At 49.3% G+C, this 14793-nt stretch overlaps 1 protein-coding gene across 4 annotated transcripts in view; it reads left to right on the top strand.

Moving 5' to 3' along the window:
* Window positions 1-240: 240 nt before the first annotated feature.
* The window catches only part of LOC307200825 (uncharacterized protein), a gene marked incomplete at its 5' end in the record, with an annotated part of 40407 nt that continues 25854 nt past the window's right edge, over window positions 241-14793 (top strand). For 3 of the 4 annotated variants that reach the window (XM_079949816.1, XM_079949818.1, XM_079949815.1), the window contains 7 exons: window positions 241-518; window positions 1971-2129; window positions 2274-2329; window positions 4435-4496; window positions 6690-6762; window positions 8332-8447; window positions 12309-12375. In XM_079949816.1, coding sequence (XP_079805942.1) covers window positions 241-518; window positions 1971-2129; window positions 2274-2329; window positions 4435-4496; window positions 6690-6762; window positions 8332-8447; window positions 12309-12375 — 811 coding nt within the window. The remainder of the gene's footprint in view (window positions 519-1970; window positions 2130-2273; window positions 2330-4434; window positions 4497-6689; window positions 6763-8331; window positions 8448-12308; window positions 12376-14793) is intronic. The other variant, XM_079949817.1, reaches the window with a different exon arrangement.

Below are 14793 nucleotides of genomic sequence, written 5' to 3'. Positions count from 1 at the left end.
GGGCTGCCTCCCCGCTCCTTTCCCCGGGCCCGGCCTGATAGGCGGGGCCGCGATCAGCCGGGCAACTCCCAGCGCCAGGCCGGGAGGAAGCGGACGAGTTCGTGCGCCCTGGGCGCAGCGCCAGGAAAGCGCGGCCGCCCCGAGGACCCGTTTCCACCCGCCACCTCGCTCCCTTAGGCCATCAAGAGCGCGCCCAGTTGCTCCATTCGGGAGTCACCGATTTGCACCGCAATCACACACATGGGCCAAAATAGCTTTCCTTCCGTTTTTGTTTTTTACTCCGGATCCGTTAAATCTTGGTGTTTATGGTTTAAAGCTACAGGTGCCCTCCTGAATTCGAGGTGTGCGGGAGAGGGATGGGTTCTACCTCTCTCGGCAGGAGCGAAAAAACCCCAACTGTTCCGCCTTGAGACAGCTTCTCCTGCTCCGGAGGCGACTTGGGCCTCCTGCTGGCCCTGCTCCGAATCAAAGCTTAGCTATATGACGACCTTCCCCTGCTCCGAATCTCTTTTGTGCGGGTAAGGGGGGGGGGGTATCCCGCTTTTGAGCCCCTTCTCTGCGCCAACGCGTGGCTGTTAGTCCCAAAAGAACCATTTCAAAGTGGACCTTGCGTTCTCGATTTCTACAGGAGCAATCAGTACGAAATTCGGTCTGGTTTTTTACCCGCCATGGAAGCCAGCCAATTGATCTCAGTGAGAGTTGCGGCTTCCTGGTTTAAAATACGTCCAGGGTCTCCGCCTGAAGATGGGATCCTGTGCACTCATACGTGGGTGCAAAGCCTGTAGGAATCAGTGCTATTTCTGCGAAAACTCCATCTGGTGCATAAAAAAAAAAATCAGGCACAGCACATCTTAGATCCCCTATAGAGGAGCCGGGGAACCTGTGGCCTTACCGATGCTGTTGGACTCCAACTCCCATCAGCCTCCGCCAGCAATTGTCAGGGGATGATGGGAGTTGCAGTCCAGCAATATCTAGAGGTCCACAGGTCTGGGCACACTGCGCTATACGTAGCAGGGCAGACTTCACAGATATATTTGCAGGTTAAACCGTGATGCTGAAAGTGGGCTTGGGAACTGAGTCTAGTATCTGCCTTCAAGCAGAAGAAGGAGATCATTGCCAAATTGTTGTTCCACCGTTTTGCAAGCGCGGGTTTGCTGAGACTCGTAGGATTGTGGAGTTGGAAGGGATCCTGTGAATCTTCTAGTGCAGTGTTTCCCAACCTTGGGCCTCCAGCTGTTTTTGGACTACAACTCCCATCATCCCGAGCTAGCAAGACCAGTGGTCAGGGATGATGGGAATTGTAGTTCAAAAACAGCTGGTGCAACCCCCTGTAATGCAGGAATATGCAGATGTCCTTTACCGGGATCGAACCTGCAACTTTGGCATTATCAGCACCACGCTCTAACCCAGTGGTCAGCAAACTTTTTCAGCCATGGGCCAGCCCACCATCCCTCAAACCATGTGGGGGGCCGGACTATATGGGGGGGGGGGGGATGAATGAATTCCTATGCCCCACAAATAAACCAGAGATGCATTTTAAAAGCATACATTCTACTCCTGTAAAAACACCAGGAAGGCCCCACAAATAACCCAGAGATGCATTTTAAATAAAAGCACACATTCTACTCATGTAAAAACACGCTGATTCCCAGACCATCCATGGACTGGATTCAGAAGGCGATTGAGCCAGATCCGACCCCCGGGCCTTAGATTGCCTACCCATGCTCTAACCAACTGAGCTACCCTGTCTGTGAAGCCTGAGTGTTGTGCCTTTTCCCCCTTACCACTGATCAAGCAGAGCCCAGTTTTCAGATATGGAGGCAAGACTTTAGACACCTATTTTTAGAAACTAGTCGCTGCCACAAACTAACCTCATGCAGCTCTCTAGTGCATAATGTGCACCTTGCCTAAGGAAAGGGTGGTGGTGTCGACCTATATTTATTCTGACTCCTCCTCCTCTCTCCTTCCAGTGTTTCTGGCTCAGATGTTGGGCGGGCCGCCCTTGTTTTGCTCCTGCCAAATTCCTTGCTCCGTCTGGCAACAGAGCTCGCCATGGCGCGAGAAGACGCTGGGTCACTGCCCATCCTGAAGCTACTCTTGGTCGGAGACAGCGGAGTAGGAAAATCCAGGTGCATGGGAAGTGGGGGAGGGGAGGCTCACTGAGGGGGCTGGGGAGAAACTGCTCGAGTTGGAGAGAGAGAAAGAGAGAGAGAGAGAGAGAGGGAAAAGCACGTCTCTGCAACTCACCTCTTTCTCCTTGTCTCCTCCCACAGCCTTCTGCTGAGATTCACTGAGGATCAGTTTGAGCCCTACTTGAACCCAACCATTGGTGAGCATCAACTGGCTGCCCCTGTTCTCTGGAAACAGAGGGGGGTGAAACTTGCCCTCTATGTTGTGGGCATTTGGGTTCCCCTCCATTCTTCCTTGGAAGCCTGGGATTCAAATGTCACCATCTCTTAACACAGGTCCTGTCCGCAGCTCCTGGCTTCCCTGCCCCCAAAGAACCCTGGGAACTATAGTTGCAATTCTCAGCACCCTTCACAAACTAGCATTCCCAGGATATTACCATATTTTTTGCTCTATAAGACTCACTTTTTCCCTCCTAAAAAGTAAGGGGAAATGTGTGTGCGTCTTATGGAGCGAATGCAGGCTGCGCAGCTATCCCAGAAGCCAGAACAGCAAGAGGGATTGATGCTTTCACTGCGCAGTGATCCCTCTTGCTGTTCTGGCTTCTGAGATTCAGAATATTTTTTTTCTTGTTTTCCTCCTCCAAAAACTAGGTGCGTCTTGTGGTCTGGTGCATCTTATAGAGCGAAAAATACAGTATTTTTTCCCCAAAGGAAGACAGACTTAGGGTGCAGCTGTGCTTGACAGTCTCAATGAGTGGCCTTAGCCAAGCTGCTGTGAGCTCAGCTCCAGCCTTCTATCTTCTGTACAGAATCATAGAGTTAGAAGGGACACCCAGGGTCATCTAGTCCAACCCCCGCAATGCAGGAATCCTGCCTCTAGCTGTCCCTGAGTGTAGGTGTAAAAATATTGTCCTGCTTTAACAGAGACGTTGCGGGTCATTCATTAATAATGTTTATTTATTCATAATATTTACAATTTTTCAAAGTGTTGTGGCTCAGTTGCCAGAGCATCTGTGTGCCCAAAGGTCCCTGGGTTCAAATTTTGGCACCTCCCGGTAGGGCAGGAAAAAACTCCTGTCTGAAATCCTGGAGAGCTGCTGCCAGTCTGCGTAGACATCTCTGAGCTAGACGGACCAAGACTGTGACTCGATATAAGGCAGCTTCCTATGTTTAAGTGTACAGTGGTACCTCGGGTTAAGAATTTAATTCGTTCTGGAGTTCTGTTCTTAACAGGTTACAGGCTCCGCTAACCCAGAAATAGTGCTTCAGGTTAAGAACTTTGCTTCAGGATAAGAACAGAAATTGTGCTCCAGCGGCACGGCTGCAGCGGGAGGCCCCATTAGCTAAAGTGGTGCTTCAGGTTAAGAACAGTTTCAGGTTAAGAACGGACCTCCAGAACGAATTAAATACTTAACCTGAGGTACCACTGTACTTCGTTCCAGTCCCAGCCCTGGATCAGCTTGATCCATTTTCGCTACTCATTTTGCTCCTCAGCGATGGCAAAGGGAACTCTGGGATTGTACGCTGCCTTAAAAAAAGGTAAAGGTACCCCTGCCCGTACGGGCCAATCTTGACAGACTCTGGGGTTGTGCGCCCATCTCACTTAAGAGGCCAGGGGCCAGCGCTGTCCGGAGACACTTCCGGGTCACGCGGCCAGCGTGACATCGCTGCTCTGGCGAGCCAGAGCCGCACACAGAAACGCCGTTTACCTTCCCGCTGGTAAGCGGTCCCTATTTATCTACTTGCACCCGGAGGTGCTTTCGAACTGCTAGGTTGGCAGGCGCTGGGACCGAGCAGCGGGAGCGCACCCCGCCGCAGGGATTCGAACCGCCGACCTTTCGATCGGCAAGCCCTAGGCGCTGAGGCTTTAACCCACAGCGCCACCTGCGTCCCTGTACGCTGCCTTACTGGCGGCCTAAATGCTCTCCTGCCCCAGGCCACCACCTGACTTGCAAGTCCAGGCAGGGAGACTCAAATAGAGCTGTGCCTCTTAACCAGCGTCTCTGTATGGATAATGCAAGGACAGGGAATCTCCTCCTCTGGGCCACTTTCCTTCATAGGCCATCTTCCAGGGGCCGCATATCAGTGGGGCAGGGACATGGAGGTTGGAAAAGCGGGTCTGAAGAGAAACCCACCGCTTCTCCATCCAAACAAGCAAGAGGCACCCTTGCACTTATCTGTTTGAACATTTTATTTCAATCCTATCTTTCCTCCTGTTGGAATTGTTATGCCTGCCACGCAGCATCCGATAAGCCCTCTCCAAAAACAGGTGGGTCTGCTCTGACGCCTCTCTTTCTCTCCCCAGGTGTTGATTTCAAAGTGAAGAAGATGGTGCTTGGCGACTTTCCCGTGCAACTCGCAATATGGGTAAATAGTGCCTTTTCTCTCCGTTGCAAACCAGGCTGCTGGTACTTTTATTTTTTCTTCCCATCTGGTGCTGAAGTGACTTCAAAGCAGTCCATTACAATCTATTGCAGCCTCGTGCGATGGCCCCTCTGGAATTTGTCACACGCGCAGACATACACACAGATTTGTAAATCAGTCTGTGCTTGGCTACTCAGAGCTCAAATACATGGTCTTTTGCACACCTTTTCAAACATGTGCTTGGGAGAGGATCCCTAACTTGGCAGAGGGAAAGACAGAGAGAGACACACTCACACACAGAGAGAGAGAGGACCTGAAATATAGGACAAGCTTTATCAATACAGGACATGGCAGCCATTTTATTTTCTGCACACATGGAGCATGTTTTTTTTCTAGTGAAAAATACAGTAGTACCTCGGGTTACATACGCTTCAGGTTACATACACTTCAGGTTACAGACTCCGCTAACCCAGAAATAGCACCTCGGGTTAAGAACTTTGCTTCAGGATGAGAACAGAAATTGCGTGGCAGCAGCAGGAGACCTTATTAGCTAAAGTGGTACCTCAGGTTAAGAACAGTTTCAGGTTAAGAACGGACCTCCAGAACAAATTAAGTTCTTAACCCGAGGTACCACTGTAAAGAAAGGCTTGGGTTGGTTGGTTGGTTGGTTGGTTGGTTGGTTGGTTGGTTGGTTGGTTTCTTTGATTGATTGATTGATTGATTAATTGATTGATTGATTTAAAAATGGCTTTGAAAAAAGTGAGACATTTTATGAGTGTAGTTCTACCTTCTAAGAAAGCAGAGCAGCAGCCATATCCTGACTAGGCTGCTAAAACTGTTCGTGCTTGTACAAATACCCCAATATAAGACTGCTGGGTCTGCTTTCCAGCAGAGTGCTTGTTTTTCAGAGCTGTGACACCTCAAAGCACTGAGCAGAAGCACTTTCATGTCAAGGGAAAAGCAGGGGGTATGTATTTTGCGTGAGGGATTCAAGTGCATATCAGAACTTTGGGGCTGTGCATTTTAAGTGGATTAAAGGGTTCTGTCACCCCAGGGCAACAGATCCACATTTATTTATTTTTTAAAGACTTTTTATGTTTTGTAAAGTGATGAAGGACTGAAAGTCCTCACCTCAGCAGCAACTAGTGGAGCTTTTTTTCAGAAATCCCTCCAAGTTGTTGAGCTTGTTTTTAGCCAGCTTTCTGAGGAACAGGCAGTGGCTCCTCCGTCCTGCAGCGCACATATTACATATTGCCCAGCAACCCCTGTACCACCCTGCAGACCCCCATGACGCCCAGTGCGCCCTGCCCCTTCCTTCCTCCGCTACTGTCTCCGGAGCTTTTCCCATGCAATCAGAGACTACGCCTGTGTGAAACCAAACTCTCCTCTGCCCTTTTCATGCCTCTACTGATTCTGGGAGACTAAGGAGGAAGGGAGACTCTTGTGACACTTCACTAGCCTGACTCATCTCTGTAGATTCAGATTCTCTGCCAGAGACTCGCCTTCTCTCCAAACCCTGTTACCTCTTTAGCTTCCGACATCTCTTCCCAGCCTTCTCCCTCCTTGTTGTCCCACCACCACTCCTCGGGCTCTGAGCCCTCTTGGGGGTTTCCCCAGCTAGTTCCTTCCACCATTCCTCTGCTTCCAACAAGTCCCATGACATCTTCCCAGGCCCTGTTTTCCTGGGATGTCCCTATGGAAGGCAATTGGGTCCTGGGGCTGGCAGTGGCAGGTGTGTGGAGCTATTAGTTTATTATTATATTTACGTTGGTGCTAGGTAAAGGTAAAGGGACCCCTGACCATTAGGTCCAGTCATGGCCAACTCTGGGGTTGCGGCGCTCATCTTGCTTTATTGGCCGAGGGAGCCAGCGTACAGCTTCCAGGTCATGTGGCCAGCATGACTAAGCCGCTTCTGGCGAACCAGAGCAGCGCACGGAAACGCCATTTACCTTCCCGCCGGAGCAGTACCTATTTATCTACTTGCACTTGACATGCTTTCGAACTGCTAGGTGGGCAGGAGCAGGGACCGAGCAACAGGAGCTCACCCCGTCATGGGGATTCGAACCGCTGACCTTCTGATCAGCAAGTCCTAGGCTCTGTGGTTTAACCCACAGCGCCACCTGCGTCCCTTACGCTGGTGCTACAGAGCTTTAAATGGTCTCTTTGTTCTAAACACCTTTGTTTCCCTTTCTGTAGGACACGGCAGGGCAGGAGCGATTCCGGACTTTGACTCCGAGCTATTACCGAGGTGCTCAAGGTATAATTTTAGGTACGTGGCAGGCATAGTGGGGTTGTAATTAGCACAACTCTGAAGTGAAACACATTAAGGCAGAGGTAGATGGAAGTATGGGACGCAGGTGGCGCTGTGGGTTAAAGCCTCAGCGCCTAGGGCTTGCCGATCGAAAGGTCGGCGGTTCGAATCCCTGCGGTGGGGTGCGCTCCCGCTGCTCGGTCCCAGCGCCTGCCAACCTAGCAGTTCGAAAGCACCTCCGGGTGCAAGTAGATAAATAGGGACCGCTTACCAGCGGGAAGGTAAACGGCGTTTCCGTGTGCGGCTCTGGCTCGCCAGAGCAGCGATGTCACGCTGGCCACGTGACCCGGAAGTGTCTCCGGACAGCGCTGGCCCCTGGCCTCTTAAGTGAGATGGGCGCACAACCCCAGAGTCTGTCAAGACTGGCCCGTACGGGCAGGGGTACCTTTACCTTTACCTTAGATGGAAGTATACACTTTCCTCTAAGGTTCATGCTGCCACTGGCAGATGTAAAACAGCAATTAAGCTGCCTTGCGTCCATGCCACTAAGTCCAAGGGTTGGCAATGGTTGTTCCCTTGGCAGAGAGCCTCTACTTCTTGAAAAATTTTCAGACATAAAGGCTGAAGGTGTTTCAGCTTGGCTTCCGAGACATTTCCATTTGACGTTGGTTTTAGGCCATAGAGTAAATAGCCTTTCCAGCCTTTTCCCAAAGAAAACAGAGACCACCACCCCCAGTTGCATTTTCACCTTGCTGCAATATTCTCACAGGTTCCTTTTAAAGTGTATGTTGGGGGGAGTTTAAAAGTTCCAAAAAGCGATTAAGTCATGCAAGGTTAAAGCTGTTATCACTAACTGCAGCAATAGGTGTGCCTGTGACATTCACAAAACCGCACTTCTTACAGTTTTGTTTATTTAAAGCATTTTTGATCTTCCTTTCAGCCAAAAATACTCCCCAGAGTGGCTTGCAGATCAATAATAATAATAAAAAAACCAAGGCAGTCCATGCCCTCGGGCTTACAATCTAAAGGGCATGGCACAAAAGGAAAAAGGGGTGTGGAGGGAGGAAGAGGATCGTAAGCTAACTCAGAGAAGTCAAAGATGTCACAAAGAGGTGAACGGGAACAGGAGAGGCAAAGGTTTTCAAGCGGGCTAAGGTTATTAAGATTGGTGACCCGGTACTCAGAAAGCACACATTCACACCATTCACTATGGTACCATTCTGAACAGTCATGGCTTCCCCCAAAGAATTATGGGAGCTGTACTTTGGTTAGGAAGGCCCACTGTTCCCCTCATAGAGCTGTTATTCCTAGAGTGGTTTAACAGCCAGTCCCTTTTCACAGGGAACTTTGAGAATTGCAGCTCTGCAGAGCAGAATCCTTCAAGCTGATTTCACCAGCTGTTGGAATGACGTCAACTGACTGACAGGCGAACGTAATTTGCTGGGTGGACAGCCTCACAGAACCCCCTGGTAGGCCAAGACTGGGGGAAACAGCAGCTGCTTCTCCTTCCCGTTTTGCTTTTTTCATGTGAACACAAAATGCATCTGATTGAGGAAAGACCTGTTTGTTTTTGTCCCTCCTGACCAGTTTATGACGTCACTAAGAGGGAAACTTTTGCGGGACTGGAATGCTGGCTACAAGAGCTGGATGTTTTCACGAAGAAAAGCGTCGTGAAGATGTTGGTGGGCAACAAAATCGACGAGGTCAGTTGGGAGCTGGGAGCCTGCTCGTTTTATTTATTTGAAAGCATTTATCTTTTTCAAAAAATCCCTAAGCAGTGTACAGCCTGAAAGACAAGCAAGATATCATTAGGACATTAAAACTATCTGCCATAGGGGTAAGTGCAAAGCCATGGGGAATTTGTTCATGGCGTTTGTTTCTTAGAATGGTGTTGTTGTTGTTCTGGCCGGCCCCCTGTGATGAGGCGCTGCAAAAAAGATCACATTCACCTTTATTTATTATTATTCCCACACGGTCCGGCCACAACATCCTAAGCCAGGGATGAGGCACATGTAGCCTTGCAGATGTTGTCGCACTGCAACAATCCATCACCCCCTGGCTGATTGCTCTGCTGACTGGGGCTGAGTCCACCAACATCTGCAGGGCTGCAGGTTCTCCATCGAACGGCCCCCGAGAGTCACACTTGATCTTGCAGTTCCTGTTTTATTAGTGACATGAATGCTGAAATATACTCGGAGTCAAGAGTGGATTTCATTCTCTTTATTCAGCTCATAGTGGTGAGAAGGAAAAGGGAAGTTCCCCCAGAATGTCTGCTTTATATACATTATTTACACAACGGGCCCCACATGATTGGCTAATTCCGGGATTCTCCTGTAGGCCAATCAGGTTGCGGATTCACTTCCACCTGGAGCTGGATTGGGTGGCTCCTGTGGACCAATCAGACTGCTGCATTCTGGGTCCTATTGTTCTAGGACCAATCAGACTGCTGCATTCTGAATCCTATTGTTCTAGGACCAATCAGACTGCTGCATTTTGCAATGCAGGAATCTCAACCAGATCATACATGACAGGTGGCCACACAACCTCTGCTTTAAAATCTCCCAAGGAAAGAGAGTCCACCACCTCCCGAGGGAGACCATTCCACTGTCGAACAGCTCTTGCCACCAGAAATTCCTTCCTGATGTTTAGTCACAGTCTCCTTTCTTGTAACTTGAAGCCCTTGGTTCGGGTCCTGCTCTCTGGAGCAGGAGAAAACAAGCTTGCTGCATCCTCCATGAAGATGGCTATCATATCTCCTCTCAGTCTCTTCTCCAAGCTAAACATGCCCAGCTCCTTCGACCGTTCCTCATAAGGCTTCGTTTCCAGACTCTTGATCATCTTAGTCACCCTCCTCTCTGCATATCCCAGCGTGTCAACATCCTCCTTAAATTGTGGTGCCCAGAATGTATGAAAACAGGGCTCTGTGAGCAGCAGCTAACAAATACTGGAAGAGCTGGAATACAAGAACCCGCCAGGGACATTTGGCACCCCGCTGCTTCTCGTTTGCTCATCTTGTCGTTGCTGACCAAGAATGCCTGTCTTAGGACTGCAGCCTGATGGGGCTTTTCTGCTTCTGGGTCCACAAGAGGGTCAGGGGAGAAAATACTAAGAGATGCAAATATTTCATTGGAGAGATGGAGGAGGAGAGCAGGTGCAGAGAGACCTGTGGTGCTGCAAGGAGGAAAAAATACGGGGTTATTTGAGAAATGGGGATGCGGGAAGGAAGAACCCAGAGGAAGTGCCTGAGAGTCAGAGGCACACAGAGGACTGTGGTTGTGCAGAGAGGATGATGTCCAGTGAAAAAAAGATGGAAGGTTTTGAGGGGGCTGCAGAGAGAACACAAGGAGGCTGTTGGAGAATGGATGGATTCGAACCGAGAGCTGTCACCGTTGCCAAACACTTCCACATGGGAAATAGTTGAATTGTGCACCTCTAATTTAAAAGAAAGGGATGCAGGTGGCGCTGTGGGTTAAACCACAGAGCCTCGGACTTTCCAATCAGAAGGTCAGCAGTTCGAATCCCCGCGACGGGGTAAGCTCCTGTTGCTTGGTCCCTGCTCCTGCCAACCTAGCAGTTCGAAAGCACGTAAAAGTGCAAGTAGATAAATAGGTACCGCTCCAGCGGGAAGGTAAACGGCGTTTCCGTGCGCTGCTCTGGTTCGCCAGAAGTGGCTTAGTCATGCTGGCCACATGCTGTACGCCGGCTCCCTCGGCCAATAAAGTGAGATGAGCGCCGCAACCCCAGAGTCGGTCACGACTGGACCTAATGGTCAGGGGTCCCTTTACCCTTTACCTAATTTAAAAGAGGCCACGCGCATTTCGCGTCTGCTGATGGTTAATGCGGGCTACCTGCAGGCCCTGGTATAGGACTGATGTGCAGGCCCCGTTAATGGCTAGAGCAAAAGGATTCATGAGGCTGACAGCAATGGCTTCCACTCCCTGCCTCTCTGCATCCTTCCAGAGCCTTGTCCCAGCCTGCAGGGATCGGTCTCTTTGCTTCTGTTGTTGTTGCCTGCCTTTGCCTCCTACGCTTTGCCAGAGGCAGCAGCTGACTCCATACCTCATCTTCCTGGGAGAGACGTCTCCCTCTTGCTCTGCCTTAATGGGCAATCTGTTTAGTCTTTCGAGAGCCCCTTGTGTTTCGTTGCTGCTTTTCATGTGTGTGTGTGTATAAATCACTGGATTTTTCTGTGGCTTCGGGGCTCCCACCCCCACAACAAGAAAAAGCAGCTCACAGAGCAAAGAGACAGCCACGTCACGGCTCTTGCTGATACCGGCTGTCTTTTTCTGGCTCTTTCTTCCCTCTTGCCTCCTTGTGCATCTTGAAGCGAATTGTTCCGTGAACAAAATATGGGCACTATAAAAAAAAACACAACTGTGATTGATTTGTGGTGCGCGGCGCCTCATCTCTCAAAGTTGTTATAAAGGCAGAGGGAAGCAAACACACAAGCAAAAGCCCCTGGGTTTGTTCGACATCCATCAGATCTTTGCTATAGCTGCGCAGGAGGCATACGTAATTTGCAGCAGGATCAAATGCAAAGGGGAAGCAGCTCTTCTGCTTGGCAGCAGAAGCTGAATTTGCACGGCACGGATTGGCACAAGGACCAGCCAGTCAAGAAGCATTTCTTCCTCGTCTGACAACACTGATTGGCTAGCCTTCGTGTTAATCACAAAGCCAGCTGGCCATTCCCCAAGCAGTTCCCCAAGTGTAAAGGGGGCAGAGAGGGGCCTTAAACAAATTACCCTGCCTAAAATTCCTTCTTGACCCCACACAATGCAGTTGGCTAGACATTCCGTGCAAAACAAATTTCACTCCGAGCATTCATTAAACACATGTCAATTCCAGAGGTTATCAGTGCAGAAAGCGAGAGGTACTTGTGAGGTGTCCAGAATTGGCTTCAGAGGGCAGTAATCAGGGAAGGGAGTACAAGCTGTCTTCTGTCTTTCTGGATTTGAGTCCTTAATTGATGCAATTAAGACCCAGAGCCATCTCTGGGTAGCTTTGTGCATGCAAAAAAGGGAATCCCAGGCTGGCGTTTGGCTAGGTCACAGATCGTTGTGTTTTTAAATCAGCCTCAGCCTCAGAAATAACAGCCCTGCTATTGTTTTATCCAGGGATGGGGGAAAGGCAATTCAAGAACCCTTGTTCTCCTCTCCCTTTCAATCACCGACAAAACAGAGGCAGAAATGCATTCATGAGCATCAGTTATCCTAATCAAGATAAAGCTTATTAAATGCAGTGTTTGTATCATTTGGAGAACCCTTAGGAAAGTTGCCTTGGGGTTGGGCGGGGGGGGGGCAACATACCGGTAATTGCTGTTGTCAATTCTGTTGCCCTGTCCCTCTTGTTCCAGCATTTGACAGTTTGGAATTTAGCAGCTAAAACCTTCAAATGCTGTCAAAACTGAGGGATGGCAGCTGAGCTGTTAAGATAATCTAGCTGGACATTTACTGATTCAGTAGGAAAGCAATATCCTGATTTGGTGTGTGTGTGTGTGTGTTTGTGTGTTTATACAACCCACCACTTGGGTCCAGTGTCTGATAACATTCTCTCCCTATCTATAGATGGATCGTGAGGTAGACAGAAAGGAAGGCTTGCAATTTGCTCAGAAACACTCCATGCTCTTCATAGGTATGTGAAGAGAACCCACAGAAGGGGCTGGCTGGTATACCAAGGTTGAAACAGGGGCATAATAATTATAATTAAAATTATTATTTTATTTATACCCCAGCCAGTCTGGGCAGCTTCCAGCAAAATATACAAACATAATAAAATGTCAAGCATAAAAAACCTTCCAATACGGGCTACCTTCAGAACATATTGGAGCAGTCACCTTTCTGTTGGGCCCATCCATGTGTCTTAAAGAGCAATATTGCATGCAGAAAATGAGCAGGTAAATCCATGTTCCTCTCCAAGCAAGGAAAGGGTTCACCTGCTCCGTGTCTGCTTGCAAGACTGTTGTTCAAGACACAGAGATGGCAGCAGTAAAAGGAAGGAAGATCCCCCAGATGTTGTTGGACTACAACTCCCATCATCCCTGAGCTCTGGCCTTGCTAGCTAGGGGTGATGGGAGTTGTAGTTCCACAACATCTGGGGACCCACAGGTTGAGAAAGGCTGCTAGAATGAGTCACTCATTGCTCCATCTAGCTCAGTATTGTCTACAGTGAATGGCATTTGCTGTCTGGGGATTCAGGCCAGGAACATTCCCAGTTCTTGTAGATGCAGGGTATCCTAGTTGGGAACATCTGGATGCTAAGCAGTTGCACAGCTCTTCTTCTTTGTGTGTCTGTTTAGGCGATCCTATTGGCCATGGCAACAGATTTCTCAAAATTAGCAGAACCCACAAACAAGTTTCCATCAGCTCCTCCCATAAACCCCCTTGGTGAATGGCACTGTGGATACAATTCCCTTTCACAATATTTCGACTGCGCAGAAATAAACCAAAGCATTGATTTCCCTCGTACAAAGATTGGCCTGCTCTTTAAGGGAAATCTCTCTGCTGTTTAGTAGTTAATATTTCTTTGTACAAATGTGGGCGTGTGCATTTAACAAAGAAGAACCACTACAGATATTTAAAAGATCCACGATTGCTCCTTGCTTTTGCTACATGAGGGCATTAGGCATAACTAACTAACTGCACAACAGCTACTAATAGAAACCCCTTTAGGGACGTGGTCTAAACCACTGAGTCTCTTGGGCTTGCCGATCAGAAGGTCAGCGATTCGAATCCCCACAACAGGGTGAGCTCCCGTTGCTCTGTCCCAGCTCCTGCCATCCTAGCAGTTCAAAACCACGCGAGTGCAAGTAGATAAATAGGTACCACTGTGGCGGGAAGGTAAACAGCGTTTCCATGCGCTCTGGTATCCGTCACGGTGTCCTGTTGCACCAGAAGCGGTTTAGTCCTGCTGGCCACATGACCCGGAAGTTGCCTGCGGACAAACGCTGGCTCCCTCGGCCTCAAAGTGAAATGAGCGCCCCAAGCCCATAGTTGCCTTTGACTGGACTTAACCATCCAGGGGTCCTTTACCGTTTTCCTTTTTTAGAAACCCCTTTAGAAAATGAATGCTTAAAAAGTCTTTACCCCTGCTTCAACTGTCCAGACTTTCCTTCTATGCTATTTCTATACGCTGTTTCAGAATAAATTCATACAGAAAAGATCAAATGAATACAAAGCCTGATTTAATTTACAGTAAGGCAATCGACTGGGACACGGGTGGCGTTGTGGGTTAAACCACTGAGCCTAGGGCTTGCCAATCAGAAGGTCGGCGGTTTGAATCCCCACGATGGGGTGAGCTCCTGTTGCTCTGTCCCAGCTCCTGCCAACCTAGCAGTTCGAAAGCATGTTAAAGTACAAGTAGATAAATAGGTACCGCTCCAGTGGGCAGGTAAACAGTGTTTCCATGCACTGCTCTGGTTCGCCAGAAGCAGCTTAGTCATGCTGGCCACATGACCCGGAAGCTGTACGCCGGCTCCCTCGGCCAATAAAGCGAGATGAGCACCACAACCCCCAGAGTCGTCCGCGACTGGACCTAATGGTCAGGGGTCCCTTTACCTTTAAGTCATTTGATGGGCCCTGCATTCCTATGGCTCCTGGAAGCTGCCCCAGGTGGGAGTCATAGGAGCCCCAGATCACTGTTCTTCATAGCTTCTGGGCTGCTTTGCTGCCTGATTTCTGCCTACTGCATCCATCCCCAGTTAAGTTTAAATACAGAAGTGGGAGCAATGAGTTAAGAGGGGATCTTCCCCTTGCACTGGGGACTACTGCAGTTTAGCAGCTTGTATTTAGCATTTTTGGTGCCTAGTACTAACGCCACTCTGAATGGAAACTGGAACTCTGGAAAGCCTAGGTCCTCACATTTCAAGCAGTGCCTTGCTGTTTGTTTTTGCCTAGAGACCAGTGCTAAAATGAAGGATGGTGTGGAAACTGCCTTTGAGGAAGTCGTGATAAAGATCCTGCAAACACCAGAACTTTGGAACATCAGAAACGAAGGCGTTGTGCTGGCGCCCGAGAGCAGAGCCCCTAATACAGCCGACGCCTGCAGTGGGCT

The sequence above is a fragment of the Podarcis cretensis genome, assembly GCF_951804945.1.
Source record: "Podarcis cretensis genome assembly, chromosome: 13".
NCBI lineage: Eukaryota > Metazoa > Chordata > Lepidosauria > Squamata > Lacertidae > Podarcis > Podarcis cretensis.
The sequence above is the reverse complement of the archived record's forward strand: the minus strand, read 5'-3'. Positions and strand labels throughout refer to the sequence as shown.